Genomic DNA, 14,754 nt, shown 5'->3' with positions numbered 1-14,754 from the left:
AAACAGTGCTGCGATGAACATTGAGGAACCTGGAATGTTAAGTCCATGAATCAAGGCAAATTGGAAGTGGTCAAATGGGAGATGGCAAGAGTGAACATCAACATTTTAGAAATCAGTGAACTAAAATGGACTGGAATGAGTGAATTTAATTCAGATGACCATTATATCTACTACTGTGGGCAAGAATCCCTTAGAAGAAATGGAGTAACCCTCATAGTCAACAAAAGAGTCTGAAATGCAGTACTTGGATGCAATCTCAAAAACGACGGAATGATCTCGGTTCATTTCCAAAGCAAACCATTCAATATCACAGTCATTCAAGTCTATGCCCTGCTGGGGCAGCAGCTGCACAGTGCACTGGATTGGCGACTGTGAGGAGATGCCCAACACGCAAGGGCAGAGAAGCCCCAGCAAAGACGGTAGGCGCTGGAGCAGTCTTGGGTCAGGATTTATTAGCTTATATGAAAAAATACAGCACAAGCCAGTACACCACGTCTGTGAATCAGCTCTCTGGCTACCGGTTTGAGACTCCTGCCAGCATCTTCCTGGCTCTCTGCTTTGCCAAAGCAGCCAAAAATTAATTCGCATTTTGCTAATCCGCTGTACTTGATTTTAGCATCCCTGCACATGATGCTGACCATTTTGTTACGTGTTCAGTATTCTTTGATGCAAATTAGCTTCAGCAATGGGGACTTATTTTAAGGATAACAGAAGAAAGAATGTGGCAGAGCCTCCAGGAATCCAGGGTAGAAGCCTTGACTGTTGATGTCCCTCCACGAGGCAGAGCTCTGCCTTGCAGCGAGGGTCTGTCCTCAGCGAGGCTGACACCGCCGACACCACCTCCATGGTTTTGCACTCTCCCTGGACACCTCCCACTCAAATGTTAGTTCATACTTCCCTCACTTACTTGTAACTTCAGCAAGTACCAGCCTGTCCTATCTCTGTCCCTGCAAGCCCCAAATTTAACTCAAGGCTCATCTCTTTAGTGTCTTTTGAGTTTCAGCTGTCACTACTAAATATTCTATGTGCTTGATGTTTATTAGTTTGTAATTTTTAAGTAAAGGATTTTTCTCCGGTAAGACAGTCCACAGGCCACTGGCAAGCAAGTAGACAAGCTGTGCTGGTCAGGGGTCCCCTCTAGCTCAGGCGACTGGAGGAGAAAGGCCAGGGTCAAGAGTGCTGATGCAGTGGCCCGCATGGCAGGGCTTGGGGGCAGAGCATCCTTCAGTAGGCCATGGCTCTAGGCAAATGTCTAACAGGGTAATCTTTACAGTTCTTCCAGCTTGTCAGCACGTTGGTTTTATGAGGATCTACTGGCTCAGGAAAAAACTCTTCCATCCTAGAAGTAGAAAGCACTGGAGCGAATGTTGGTGACATTCTACTCAGAAGTGATGTTTATCCAGGAGTTCTATCAGTTGGAAATCCCAACGCATCCCACTTCAACTAGAGTAATGTGTTTGCAAATTCTGCATCTTGCTTTTGTATTTTTGAAAGTGTAGTAACTAAATTCATTGAAGTGACCAAGATACAGTTTGCTAGAATTAGAAGGAACTTTACCCTAATTCCTCATTTGTTCTGCTCTAATGCCCCTTGGCCTCCAATCCTGAGTGACCTCACCCTGACGTGGCCTATCTACCCAGGCTCAGGGACTCTTGAACAGTCAGCCCTCCTGGGTCTGGCACCAGCAGGTGGTTAGTAAGGGTCTGGTGCAGGCATTTTAATCATCTACTTGAACCTTCTCATGTTCCATTTTGAAGGGGTCCCGAGGAAGTGAAGCATTTTTAAAACCCAGAAAATGGTTTTCAAAATTTCTGCAGCCAGCCACAAAGGCATAACTGGTAGGAAATTTGTGCTGCCTCTTCTTTTTGCCAAAGGAGCTAGAAAGTTGGACAAAATATTTACAACAACTGGATTTGGAGAAAGTATGTTACTCCTGAGAAGATATCTCTAGGTAGTCATTTTTTGAGGCTTGTTGATTAAGGGAAGGACTCTGGATCGGGCCCTGTGGTAGGGTGTGGGGTGCTATGATTGGCTTCAATCCACAGATGTCCCTTCCTGTGGATTCTCTGATAGCGAGGGTACTCTGAATTAGGAGTAGGAGGACAGAAAGGCAGGCACCGACCAGGATAAAGGCGAAAGCAGACAGACACAGGTGGTTCAGGACTGCAATCCCCTTGAGAAAGGGAACAGACACCTAGTTCACTCCATACTGCTGTCTTTGCTGGGGGGCAGTGATCCCTCTGCAGGTGGGGAGGAGGGTGGGAGCCGCGTGTGGCCATCTGTACATGGGATGGCGGAAGTGAGAGCTGGGGAGGAGGAAGGTCTGAGAGAAGAAGGTCAGTGTCTGCATCAGGTCCGCTGAGCTTTGACTCAAACTGAGTCTGCGCACGTGTTGGGAAAGTTCCATGACGTGAGTTGGCAGCTGAACAGTTCTCCGAACTCGGGCCAGGCGGAGAGATGTGTGAACTCCACCAGTGAGACAGCTCAGGGAACACTTGGGGCAATGGATAAAGTACATCAGGGTCGTGTAGGGATAAATCGGCCAGGAGAAAAGTCTACTTAGATCCACCCCAAGGACTTAAACCTCAAAAGAAGCGATGTCATCTAAATCAAGAACATCTCACCTGATACAAATGTTATCCATTTTATGTTGTATTTACGGGAAATATTGTTCCAATAGGTCTTTAAAAAATTTCCAGTACAGTACTTTGATGTACAGGAAGAAGCAGAAGCATATGGTGACATTTAGGGGAAAAAAAATCAATGCTGAAGCTGCTGGTCCTCAGACCACCTGTGGAGCCAGGTTCCTGTGATGTAATCCGCCTTGAGTAATAAAATGAGAAGACGTTGTAACACTAATTTCTTCAGTTCCAAACGTGTACAGTCATTAGATAGTAAGCTGGACTTTTCCCTGGGAGGACCCTTTCTAATATATATTTTATTATTTTTACATACCTTGAATCTTTGAGGTCTGATCTTTGTATAACGTTCTTTTTTTTTTTTTTTTTTTTTTTTTTTTTTTGTGAAATAGGCCCAGTCAATGCCATTTATTATACATGTTGAACAGCCTCTGAGACCCAAGGGCTCCCATATGAGGTTTTTTCCTTTTTCTTTTTTGCATCAAACAGGTTCTTCCAAGAGCCTGCTTACAAGGAAGACAAAAACAGAGTAATCCTCAATAAAATGAAACAAATAGGAAAAGCTGAACAGATTTTACATATGAAGAACAAAAGTTAAAAAACTCACCAGACAAAAACCACACCACTCATCCCATTTAATTTCCTGTTACATGCTCTGAAGAAGCTGAGAACACCAGGCCCCAAGGCAGCAATGCTCTTGAGACTCTAGCTCAGGCTCCCTCTATGTGACAGATTCATGCACACGCACCCGCACATACCACAGATCCAGGCAGAAGTACACATGCATGCACAGGTGGCCAAAGAACCACAAGGGAGATGGAGGCGGGGGGGGGGGGGGGGGGGGGGCAGTCAAGGATATACTGTCAACTGGAAACTGGGGACCCAGAGAACCCTTCTGCTGTAGGCTGAGTCAAAATTAAAACAAAGGCAGAACACAGGATAAATGTAGGATGCTCAGATAAGAGTTGGACAGATGAAGAGGGAAAGATGCAAGGGGAGTTTCGGGAAAGCAGCCTCAGAAGAGGGGTTTTTCTTTATTGGGAAATCAGATGGTCAGAGGTCCTGTGTCTCCAGTGATATACTGAGGCTGAAGGAATATGCCATAGCATGTTCCTTTGCATTCTGTGCTCTCTCCCAAGGCAGAGGAAAACCAGAAACACCCACCCTCTAGCCCTCCCCATTGCCACTCTTACCAACTTTCCCCAGTACCTCCCCCAAAATGACATCCACACACACACAGTTAGGCCCAGCAAAAAGCCAAGCATAGAAAGCCTCAGTAACTCTTCTTGGTGGAACCAAAGCCAGAGAAGCCCATCACAGCTGCCATTTCATCATCCTCCTCAAATGTCAAGTCCTCCTCAGCCCTCCTTTTCTTCTCCTTCTGCTTCTCTTTCTTGTAGGCTTTGGCCTTTTCCTCCTCTTCTCTGAGTTCCTTCATCCTTTCCTCAAAATCATAATCCTTCTGCTTCTCTTCCATCTTCTTCTTGTTGACTTCAAAACGTTTCTTCACCTGATCCAAGGTGGAACGTTCCACACGCATAGACATGCCCAGGTTTCGCTGATGTTTCTTTCCATTAATGTGATCCAGGAAGTTAATAGAGTCTTTCACCACACAGTCACAGACATTGCAGTAGTATCCTCCCATCTCAGACTGTGGGGTGGTCTTGGTAATGACAATTGTCTTCCCGAGTTTGGATTCCAGGTCCACCTTGTAGTCCCTATGCCGGAGAAGCTCTCGCTTAACTGGCTGCACTGGTTTTCCATCCTTCTTTTCTCTCTCTTCCGTGAGCCTCTTCTCGGCGAGCTTCTCATATTCATCTTTGTCCCACTTTCGGCGAAAGTCCAAGTTTTTTGTCCCACTGCCTGACGCCATCTTCACTGTATAACGTTCTTAACTGGATCAATGTTGCTGCTGTCTGCTTCCTCTTTTATCTTGGTCAGCGCCTGCCTTTCTGTCCTCCTACCAATTACTCCAGGCTTCCCTGGTGGCTCAGCTGGTAAAGAATCTGCCTGCAGTGTGGGAGACGTGGGTTCGATACCTGGGTTGGGAAGATCCCTTGAAGAAGGGAACAGCTACCCACTCCAGTATTCTGGCTTGGAAAATTCTATGGAATATATAGTCCATGGAGTCGCAAAGAGTTGGACACAACTGAGTAACTTTCACTTTTACCAAAAACACCAGGCCATGGTGCTGGTCAGAATACCCTGGCTATCAGAGTATCCACAGGAAGGGACATCTGGCCAAAGTCTGACCAATCAGAGCAGCCCACCCCCCACCACAGGGACTGATCCAGAGATGAGGCCTGGAGTCCATACCTTAATCAGTGTGCCTAAAAAATCACCACCTAGAGGTATCTTCTCTGGAGTCATTTACTTTCTCCAGCTTTCTTTCTTTCTTTCATTTTTTTTTTTTTACTGTGCTGGATCTTTGTTGATGTTCTAGGGCTTTCTTTAGTTGTGGCCACTGAGGACAACTCTCTAGTTGCGGTGGGCAGGCTTCTCATCGCAGTGGTGTCTCTTGTTGTGGAGCGTGAGCTCTAGGGTGCTCAGGTTTAACTAGTTGCAGCACTCAGGTTTAGTTTTCCCTCAGCATGTAGAATCTTCTGGGATTGGGGATTGAACAGAGTTTGCCAAGAGAACATACTGGTCATAGCAAACACCCTCTTCCAACAACAGCAGAGACTACTCTACACATGGATATCACCAGATGGTCAATACCAAAATCAGATTGATTATATTCCTTGCAGCCAAAGTTGGAGAAGCTCTATACAGTCAGCAAAAACAAGACCAGGAGCTGACTGTGGCTCAGATCATGAACTCCTTATTGCCAAATTCAGACTTAAATTGAAGAAAATAGGGAAAACCATTAGACCATTCATATATGACCTTAAACAAATCCCTTATGAATTTACAGTGGAAGTGAGAAATAGATTCCAGGGATTAGATCTGATCCAGTGCCTGAAGAACTATGAATGGAGTTTCGTAACATTGTACAGGAGGCAGGGATCAAAACCATCCCCAAGAAAAAGAAATGCAAAAAGGCAAAATGGTTGTCTGAGGAGGCCTTACAAATAGCTAAGAAGGGTGGTATGATTTGAGAAAATAGCATTGAAACATGTATATTAACATATGTGAAACAGATTGCCAGTCCAGGTTCGATGCATTGAGGCAGAATGCTCAGGGCTGGTGCACTGGGATGACCCTGAGAGATGGGATGGAGAAGGAGGTGGGAGGGAGAATCAGGATGAGGAACACATGTACACCCATGGCTGATTCATGTGAATGTATGGCAAAACCACAATATTGTAAAGTAATTAGCCTCCAATTTAGAAAAAAGAAAAAAAGAAGGAAAAAAAAGAAAAAAAAAGGAAAAAAAAACCCCAACAAATAGAAGAGAAAAAAGAAGAGAAGTGAAAGGCAAAGGAGAAAAGGAAAGATATACCCATCTGGACATAGAGTTCCAAAGAATAGCAAGGAGAGATGAGAAAGCCTTTCTCAGTGATCAATGGAAAGAAATAGAGGAAATTAATAGAATGGAAAAGACTAGAGATCTCTTCAAGAAAATCAGAGATACCAAGGGAAAATTTCATGCAAAGATGGTCACCATAAGGGACAGAAATGGTATGGACCTTACAGAAGCAGAAGAGATTAAGAAGAGGTGGCAAGAATACACAGAAGAACTGTACAAAAAAGATCTTCATGACCCAGATAACCACAATAGTGTGATCACTCACTTAGAGCCAGACATCCTGGAACACGAAGTCAAGTGAGCCTTAGGAAGCATCACTACAAACAAAGCGAGTGGAGGTGATAGAATTCCAGTTGAGCTATATCAAATCCTAAAAGATGATGCTGTGAAAGTGCTGCACTCAATATGCCAGCAAATTTGGAAAACTCAGCAGTGGCCACAGGACTGGGAAAGGTCAGTTTTCATTCCAATTCCAAAGAAGGGCAATACCAACGAATTATCAGATTACCACACAATTCCACTTATCTCACACACTAGCAGAACAACGCTGAAAATTCTCCAAGCCAGGCTTTAACAGTACATTAACCAAGACCTTCCAGATGTCCAAACTGGATTTAGAAAAGGCAGTGGAACCAGAGATTAAACTGCCAACATCCGTTGAATTATCGAAAAAGAAAGACAGTTCCAGAAAAACATCTATTTCTGCTTTATTGACTATGCCAAAGCATTTGACCGTGTGGATCACAACAAACCATGGAAAATTCTTTAAGACATGGGAATACCAGACCACCTGACCTGTCTCTTGAGAAACCTGTATGGAGGTCAAGAAGCAACAGTTAGAACTGAACGTGGAACAACAGACTGGTTCCAAATTGGGAAAGGAGTACGTCAAGGTTGTATATTGTCACCCTGCTTATTTAACTTATATGCAGAGTACATCATGAGAAATCTTGGCCTGGATAAAGCACAAGCTGGAATCAAGACTGCCAGGAGAAATACCAATAACCTCAGATATGCAGATGACACCACCATTATGGCAGAAAGTGAGGAAGAACTAATGAGCCTCTTGATGAAAGTGAAAGAGGAGAGTGAAAAATTTGGCTTAAAGCTCAACATTCAGAAAACTGAGATCATGGCACCCGATCCCATCACTGCAAGGCAAATAGATGGGGAAACAGTGGAAACAGTGGCTGACTTTATTTCTGGGGGCTTGAAAATCACTGCAGATGGTGACTCCAGCCATGAAATTAAAAGACGCTTGCTCCTTAGAAGAAAAGCTATGACCAACCTAGACAACATGTTAAAAAGCAGAGACATCACTTTGCCAGCAAAGATCTGTCTAGTCAAAGCTATGGTTTTTCCAGTAGTTACGTATGGATGCGAGAGTTGGACCATAAAGAAAGCTGAGCATCAAAGAATTGATGCTTTTGAACTGTGGTGTTGGAGAAGACTTGAGAGTCCCTTGGACTGCAAGGAGATCCAACCAGTCAATCCTAAAGGAAATCAGTCCCGAATATTCATTGGAAGGATTGATGCTGAAGATGAAGCTCCAGTCCTTTGGCCACCTGATGGGAAGAACTGACTCATTGGAAAAGACCCTGATGCTGGGAAAGATTGAAGACAGAAGGAGAAGGGGATGACAGAGGATGAGATGGTTGGATGGCATCACTGACTTGATGGCTGTGAGTTTGAGCAAGCTCTGGGATTTGGTGATGGACAGGGAAGCCTGTTGTGTTGCAGTCCATGGGATCTCAAAGAGCTGGACCCAACTGAGTGACTGAGCTGAAATGAACTGGCACCCGATCTTGGCATAACTCTGGCCCTGCAGTGTAGTGTCTTCCTATCTGGCACCTCGGCCTGTCCTCTCTGGTGCCCAGGTTTTCTCAGCTCTTCCGCTGTGCTTTCCCTCCTCCTTGGCATTCTCCAAGTGACAGTTGGTCGCCCACCTTGGTGGCCTGGCTTGTGCCTGGGTGTTCCTGTGGCCGGTCTTACTCCTGATCATGGGGCAAGGGTGGCCCTGTTGTGTGGTCACAGGGAGACTAGGTGTGTCTTCTCCTGACTCTGGGCCTGGCATGTGGGGAAGCTGGGTGGTGGTTATTGAATCTCTGGGAGGAGGATTTGCCTCTCGCCACCCCCTTCCCTGCACCTCTCCAATGTAGCTGGTCAGTGCCCCCTCCACAAAGCTAATCTGCCTCTGGGGTGGGGGGCTGAGCCCTGGATCAGAAGCTTAACATCCCCCACTCCCCTCTGCTCCTGCCACCCAGCCAAGCGGAAAACACAGCCCCTCTTGAAGACAGGAAAGAGACCAGAAAAACCAAATACAGCCATAAAAGAGACACCTGGGTGGGGAGGCAAGGTGGAGTGCTCAGCAGAGTCTTAAGAAAAAAATGAGTGGACATCCTGGAAGAAAGTCAGAGCCAGAGCCGCCTCCAGCCACTTCCCAATCCGTGCAAACATCCTGCACCGCACCCACCTCAACATTTCCCCAAAGAGCGTTCCCTCCTCAGACCCTTGTCCACAGGTCTTGTCTGGGATGATGCCTGCCCTGCTGGACACTGCATTCGGCAGGAGATTGAGTCACTGTCCACTCAGCACACTCCAGGCCCCTGAATGACCAGAAAATCAAGATTCACTGGGAAACCAGAATCTTACCCTGCCGGGGGATGTCGAACACACCCAGGAGAACTTACAGGGGCAGGGCTTCCCTCAGTTGCCTGCTGGCTCAGATGGTAAAGAATCAACAAAGGGTTGTCCCTGGACACTTCCCTGGATGACTAGAATCAGGGCTTCAGGCTACTTTGGTTGACTTTGGAAGGTTCTGGAATTTTGTCCCTGTTACTTGTTACCGTCTCATCATTGCCCTGCAGACACGGCCATAAATCTGCTCAGTGACAAGCCTCTGGGCTCAACTCAGGGGCAATGAGGAGGTGCTGGAAGGTCTGACTTGTCAGAGTCATTCTCAGGGAGAAATGCTGGGATGTCCTGCTGGGTGCTCACCGGGGTCAGTCCCCTGCAGGGCTGGTACTGGCATGTCTTCTCCAAGCAGAGCCCTCTGGGACCCCAACTGCAGTTCTGGCCTGCTGCCTCCACCTGAGGCTCAGACTTGCTTTTGGGTGATCATCGGTACCCAAGTGCTCCCATGACCCCTGCACACCATCCCTGGGGGCACCCCTTCCAGGGCTGCTCATTTTATCAGGACCCTGCTCTCATTTCTGCTCAGTGTCAGAATCCTACAGTAGCTCGGGGGCATCCAAGGCCATCCTGGCCTTCGGAAGTCACAGCTGCCCACCTAGGAAGCCCCGGAGCCCTATAACCTGTGATGAAGAGGCGTTTGGCCCTTCCCCGCAGCTCCATAGGCAGGTTCCCCACTGCCAGGCCTGCCTGCTCTTTGCAGATGATTCCATTTGCCGCAGCAAGGGTCCTGCATTAGGAGGGCAGTGGGTGGGGGGCGGTGGCTGTGAGCCTGACTCCCGTGGCCACGTGGAGAAAGCAGCTCAGAGGGGAGGCATCTTTCAGCCATTCCGTTTGCTTGGCTGCAATTTTCTGAATCAATGCTTCAACTCACGAGTGAGAGAAAATCATACGTTCCTGCCACACACCAGGTGGAGGTCGGCTGCAGTCCTTTCAGAGACGGCCACTGATTTCCCTGCATCTGTTGCCCATGAGGTGCTGAGGGTGCATCCAGAACTTGCCCTGGTTCCCCAGGCAGCTGTTACCTGTCTCCAGGGGTCACAGAGGTGGAGGGCTCGGGCATGCAGGTGCCCAGAGCTGCCCACAAAGGCAGGGCCGTGTCTTTTGTGTTGTTTTGTTTTGCTTTTGTATATGTGATCCAAAGCTTAGCACATGGTAGGTGCTTGATAAATGCTTGCTCTGTGTTCATTTGATTTATTGTCTTCTATATTCCAGAATAAAATGTTAATATACCACACATTAAAAAATCTGGGGCACTCTGCATAGGAAGGGCGTCCTAGGGCATGGGCCCTGCTCCCTGAGGGGCCTCATAGGAGACCGGGGCGCTGGTGTGTGTGTGTGTGTGTGTGTGTGTGTGTGTGCACTCTGTTCTGTTGACTCTTTGCCACCCCATGGACTGTAATCCACCAGGCTCCTTGGTCCATGGGATTCTCCAGGCAAGATACTGGAGTGGGTAGCTATTCCCTTCTGCAGGGTATCTTCCCCACACAGGGATCGAACCCACATGTCTTGTGTCTCCTGTATTGGCAGGCAGATTCTTTTCCATTGAGCTGCCTGGGAAGTCCCAAACTCCAAGATCAAAGTGGAAATGCCAGGGACTGAACCCGGGGCCTTACCCATGTGAAGCATGCTCTCTACCACAGAGCTACATCCCCTAGAGCTGGGGGTCTTGGGAAAAGCCCAAGTGTCCACTCCCCAGGAACCAGCTTCTGGGGTCAGTCAGAACATCAAGTTTCTTTGCTTCTCGAGGACTTTAGTCATCTTTGTGGTGTGACACCATCTCACAGAGATGGAAGCTGACTGACGTCAGTGATTACCTCTGAAACTAGAGGAAAAGTGTTAACCACCTCATGGTAAATACAGTTCAATGGTGGGGGGGGTGTCAGTGAGCAAAAGCAGCAGTTATCAGGTGGTGGCATGGGAAACAGCTTTCTCTGGGCGAGTATGGCCAAGATTTCTAGTGGATCCAGTACCCATCTTCCCTTCCCTTCCCTTCCCTTCTGGGTACTCAGCCACCAGATAACAACTCTATCTCCCACCATCTCTGGAAGCCAGGGGAGCCACGTGGGCTGTGAATAGAGGAGAGAGGCCATTTCCAGAACATACCAGTCAACACAGAGGCTGTGCCTACCCACGTGACCCAGTGACTAAAACAACCACAAACTTCTCCTTCAGACCCTTCCAGGTGCCTGGAGACAAAATGAGAAGGAAGAAGCTGGGGTAGCCACATTGGGCTGTGAGGTGGAGACTGTATCGTGAGGCGGGCAGAGCAACAGGTGGTGGGAGGAGCCTGCTTCCACATGCACGTGGGTGTGGAGGGGAAATCTCTGCCTCGCTTCTGCTGCTGGGTTTGGGGCTGTTTGTTACAGCAGCCCAAGTTGTACCTTCATTCCCAGTACATCCAGAACTCCTTGTCTGAGTCCCCGTCTTGCCATGTGACCCCTGACCTCCCGCTGAAGGCAAATGTTAGTTTGAAAATTCTCTCTTGACTTTATTTTTGAAAGTCATTAGACTCTTGGTGAGAAATCACATATAAGTTTCCTAACACTCCCCTCTCAAGAAAACCCTCCCTGGTCACCAGTCTCCTCTCTCCCTTCCTCTCCGCTTTCTCAGTTTCTTTGTCACCAGTCTCCTCTCTCCCTTCCTCTCTGCTTTCTCCGCTTCTTGGCTCCTCTTTCTGAAATCTAGGCGCTGACATCAGGGTCAGTGGTTCCCAGCTCTGCGCTCAGCTTGAGGCAGCTGACCAGTCCCACCCTCCTCCTCCTGTTTCTTCTCCCCTCCCCTCTTCCCTCCTTTCTTGAAGCCTCACCGAGGGGATGTGAGGAAGGTGCGGGGTGCATGGAAGATCACTGGAATCAGACTCCGGCCTCTCCAGGCAGCAATGGGAATTCAGGCTGTGGGGCCTCGGGCCCCACGTTGTTGAGTAAACTAGTATGAGCTGGAATTCAGAGAATGAGCCAGACATTCCAAGGGTCGTTGCTTTGATTTTATTCTGTGTACTTTTTAGTTTTTTAAAATTAGCAGTCTTGGGTCTGCTATGCCTACATTTACGTTTTAGCATTTTGATCCAGGCTCGCTTGAATCAAAGGCACTTTTATGTTCAGGGAGTACTCCTGACGGTAAACTCACCTTCCACCTCCGTTCCCACCTTGCAGACATCCCTGCTCCTCACCGTGGTCCTCATTGGATGGCTCCTCGAACCTGGTTCCAGGAACAAGTGAGGCAGCAGGAGGAGGAGAGCCCTCCGGCCCTGCCCTGGCCGCATCCCGTCCTTAGGGTGAGTGACTCTTGCCCCCTCAGCACGCATCTCCCTGTTTCATCATCTGTACAACTTGGGCTTTCCAGGTGGTGCTAGTGGTAGAAAAAAACAAACAAAAAAACCCGACTACCAATGCAGGAGACATAGAGATGTGGGTTCGATCCCTAGGTCGGGAAGATCCCCTGGAGGAGGAAATGGCAACCCATTCCAGTGCAAAATACTCTTCTTGGGGAAATCCCTTGGACAGAGGAACCTGGCATGGCTACAGTTCATGGGGTCACAGAGTCAGACACGACTGAAGTGACTCAGCACGCACATGCACCTTGTGGGTACCCCTTCCCCAACCTTGGAGACCCTGAACTTTCCTCTCAGAACAAGCAGCTCAGAAAGCACTGTGAGGTTTCTGGTGGCCGACTGGAAGTCAGTTTACACAGACAGGACACCCCCTTCCCACAGCTGGGAGTGCACCTGGCCTCTCCTGGCCACGGGGTCTCCATCACCTGAGCCAGGTGCTAACGAGGAGCGGGGAAGTGGGGCAGCTCTGCAGACACCTCCAGGGCTGGTGGGTGTGGCTGAGGCTCCCCTGCAGCAGGTGGGCTCCGGGCGCAGCTGGCTCCATCCCGGGTCAGGTCCAGGACCTAGGGGGCGGCAGTCGGGTCTCTCGGGGCTTGTTATCAGACCCTGGGACTTGGGAGGAGGCCTGCATACACTTGGCATGACTGTCCCTTTCAGTCTGCTTCAGAGAGGCCGCGGTGAGGAGAAGGCCAGCTTTAATGGGCTCTCAGGGCCTAGCCTTGTGGGAAGGGAAGGGGTAAGAATTGTCCAGGCCCCCCCAGACCCCCGGGCCCCCAGGTTATGGCGGCCAGCACTGCCGCTGCTCAGCCATGTTCGACTGTGACCCCATGGACTGTAGCCCACCAGGCTTCTCTGTTGATGGGATTCTCCAGGCAAGAATACTGGAGTGGGCTGCCAAGCTCTCCTCCAGGGGATCTTCCTGACCCAGGGATTGAATTCGCAGTCTCTTATGTCCCCTGCATTGACAGGCGGGTTCTTTACCACCAGAGCCCCCCTGGGAGGCCCTGGTCAGCACTCCTGACCCCCAAACAGCAGCAGATCCTCTAGACAAACCTGGGGAAAGGGGGAGCAAGGGCTGGAGCTGTGGAGAGCTGCAGAAATGAAGGCGGGAACTGGTGCATTCTGTGCTACCCCATGTGGGGTCCAGGAGATGGAGATCTTGACCGGGCATCCCCCTGGAGCCCACCTGGGCAAGACACTTCATCAGCAGAGAGCAACTGGTCCCCACCCAGACTATGTCCCAGAGGCTGTGTATCCCCCTTCACCTGGGAAATAGGAAGCCCCACACTGGGGGCCAGTTGGGTCCTCAGCCCTTTGGGGGAGCACCCCAAGGTCCTGAGCAGACAACAGGGCCACAGATCAGACTCGTTCCTTGCTCCCATCTCCCTAACTCAGAGGTGGGAATGCTGACATTTCAGCTAGAATTCAGTGGTCAGGATTACTTCAGCTGGTGACGGTGGGGGTGATGTCAAGGACAACCCCCATCTCACTCCAAAGACATGGATGGTGAAGGCAGGGGTCTCTGCCTCAAGTCACCAAGGCCCCCTCTTCCTGCAGCTCGGCAGCGTTAAGCACTGTTTGGGCCCCGGACACAGAGGGTCTGCCTCTGTCTGTCTGTCCATCTCTCTCTTCAGTGTTTCATCTCTTCGGTGCCTCCCGAGTGTTGGGATGACCACAGGGAGGGAGGAAGATGCTCTGTGCCAGGCCAGGGACCTCTGCCACTTCTCACTCACATGTGTGTTTAGAGTCTGCAGATACAAAGAAGTGGGAAGCAAGGGGAAGGTGGTCTTGCATGAGTGTTGGGTTCAGGGCAAGGTCTACGTCTCAGGAGCTCGGGGCTGCAGACAGTCATCCCACATGCCCCCACCTCCCTGTACTCCCAGCCTTGGTGGTAAAGTCATGGGCCCTGTGGTCAGGGCAGCTGAGCCTTTGCCAAAGGACACTCGCGGGGCTACTGACTGTTATGGATGGTTGCTTGGGGTCAGTGGCAGGTGTCTCTGGCTTCCTCAGGTCAGTGAAAAGCTGAGGGCTGGAGAAAGAGCCCCGGGCAGTCCCTGAGTCCTGGAGGGAGACAGGGCCTGGGAGACAGATTCTAGGACGCGGGACCAAGGGCCTCTGGAGTTGGCAGTGGGCAACAGTCTGCCCTTCTCCGGGAGTGCTGGAAAGCAGGGGCCCTCGCAGGCCTGCTCTAGCAGATGTGGTCTTGTCATGTTATGCTCCTGGGCTTCCTGCCCTGCCTGCCCCTGGATTCCAGTCCAGGTCCTGGTTACTGGCCCAGCAGTGAGGCTGCTCTTCCCAGTTCGCCTGCATCAATAAGGGGGTCTTCCCCTTGGGAGCTGGGGGAGATGCTGAGCCAGGTGGGAAGCCTGAACCCTGCGGAGCAGGTAGGGGTGGGAGAGAAGACACTGAGCCAGAGGAGGACTTGCACGTGGGGCCTGGGTGGGGCCCTGGGGAGAACCCAGCAGGTGGAGCCGTGAGCCGAGGGCCGGGTGAGTCTCGATGAGTCACGTCCCTTTTTGTGAGCGGTACAGTGTTGACGTGAGTCATACACAGCCAGACCCCAGGAATAGAACCCGAGGGCCGCTCTGCTCCCCACACACTCCCTGCCAGGTCTGTCTGGG

At 49.8% G+C, this 14,754-nt stretch overlaps 1 protein-coding gene across 1 annotated transcript; it reads right to left on the bottom strand.

Moving 5' to 3' along the window:
* Nucleotides 1-2,988: 2,988 nt before the first annotated feature.
* LOC122676006 (zinc finger matrin-type protein 2) lies at nucleotides 2,989-4,512 on the bottom strand. Its single transcript, XM_043875260.1, has one exon. The coding sequence runs from the start codon at nucleotides 4,510-4,512 to the stop codon at nucleotides 3,913-3,915; it is 600 nt and encodes a 199-aa protein (XP_043731195.1). The 3' UTR covers nucleotides 2,989-3,912.
* Nucleotides 4,513-14,754: the final 10,242 nt, after the last annotated feature.

Source organism: Cervus elaphus, chromosome 19, assembly GCF_910594005.1.
Source record: "Cervus elaphus chromosome 19, mCerEla1.1, whole genome shotgun sequence".
In the NCBI taxonomy this organism is placed as follows: domain Eukaryota; kingdom Metazoa; phylum Chordata; class Mammalia; order Artiodactyla; family Cervidae; genus Cervus; species Cervus elaphus.
Note: the sequence above shows the minus strand (reverse complement) of the source record. Positions and strands in the feature narration are given on the sequence as shown.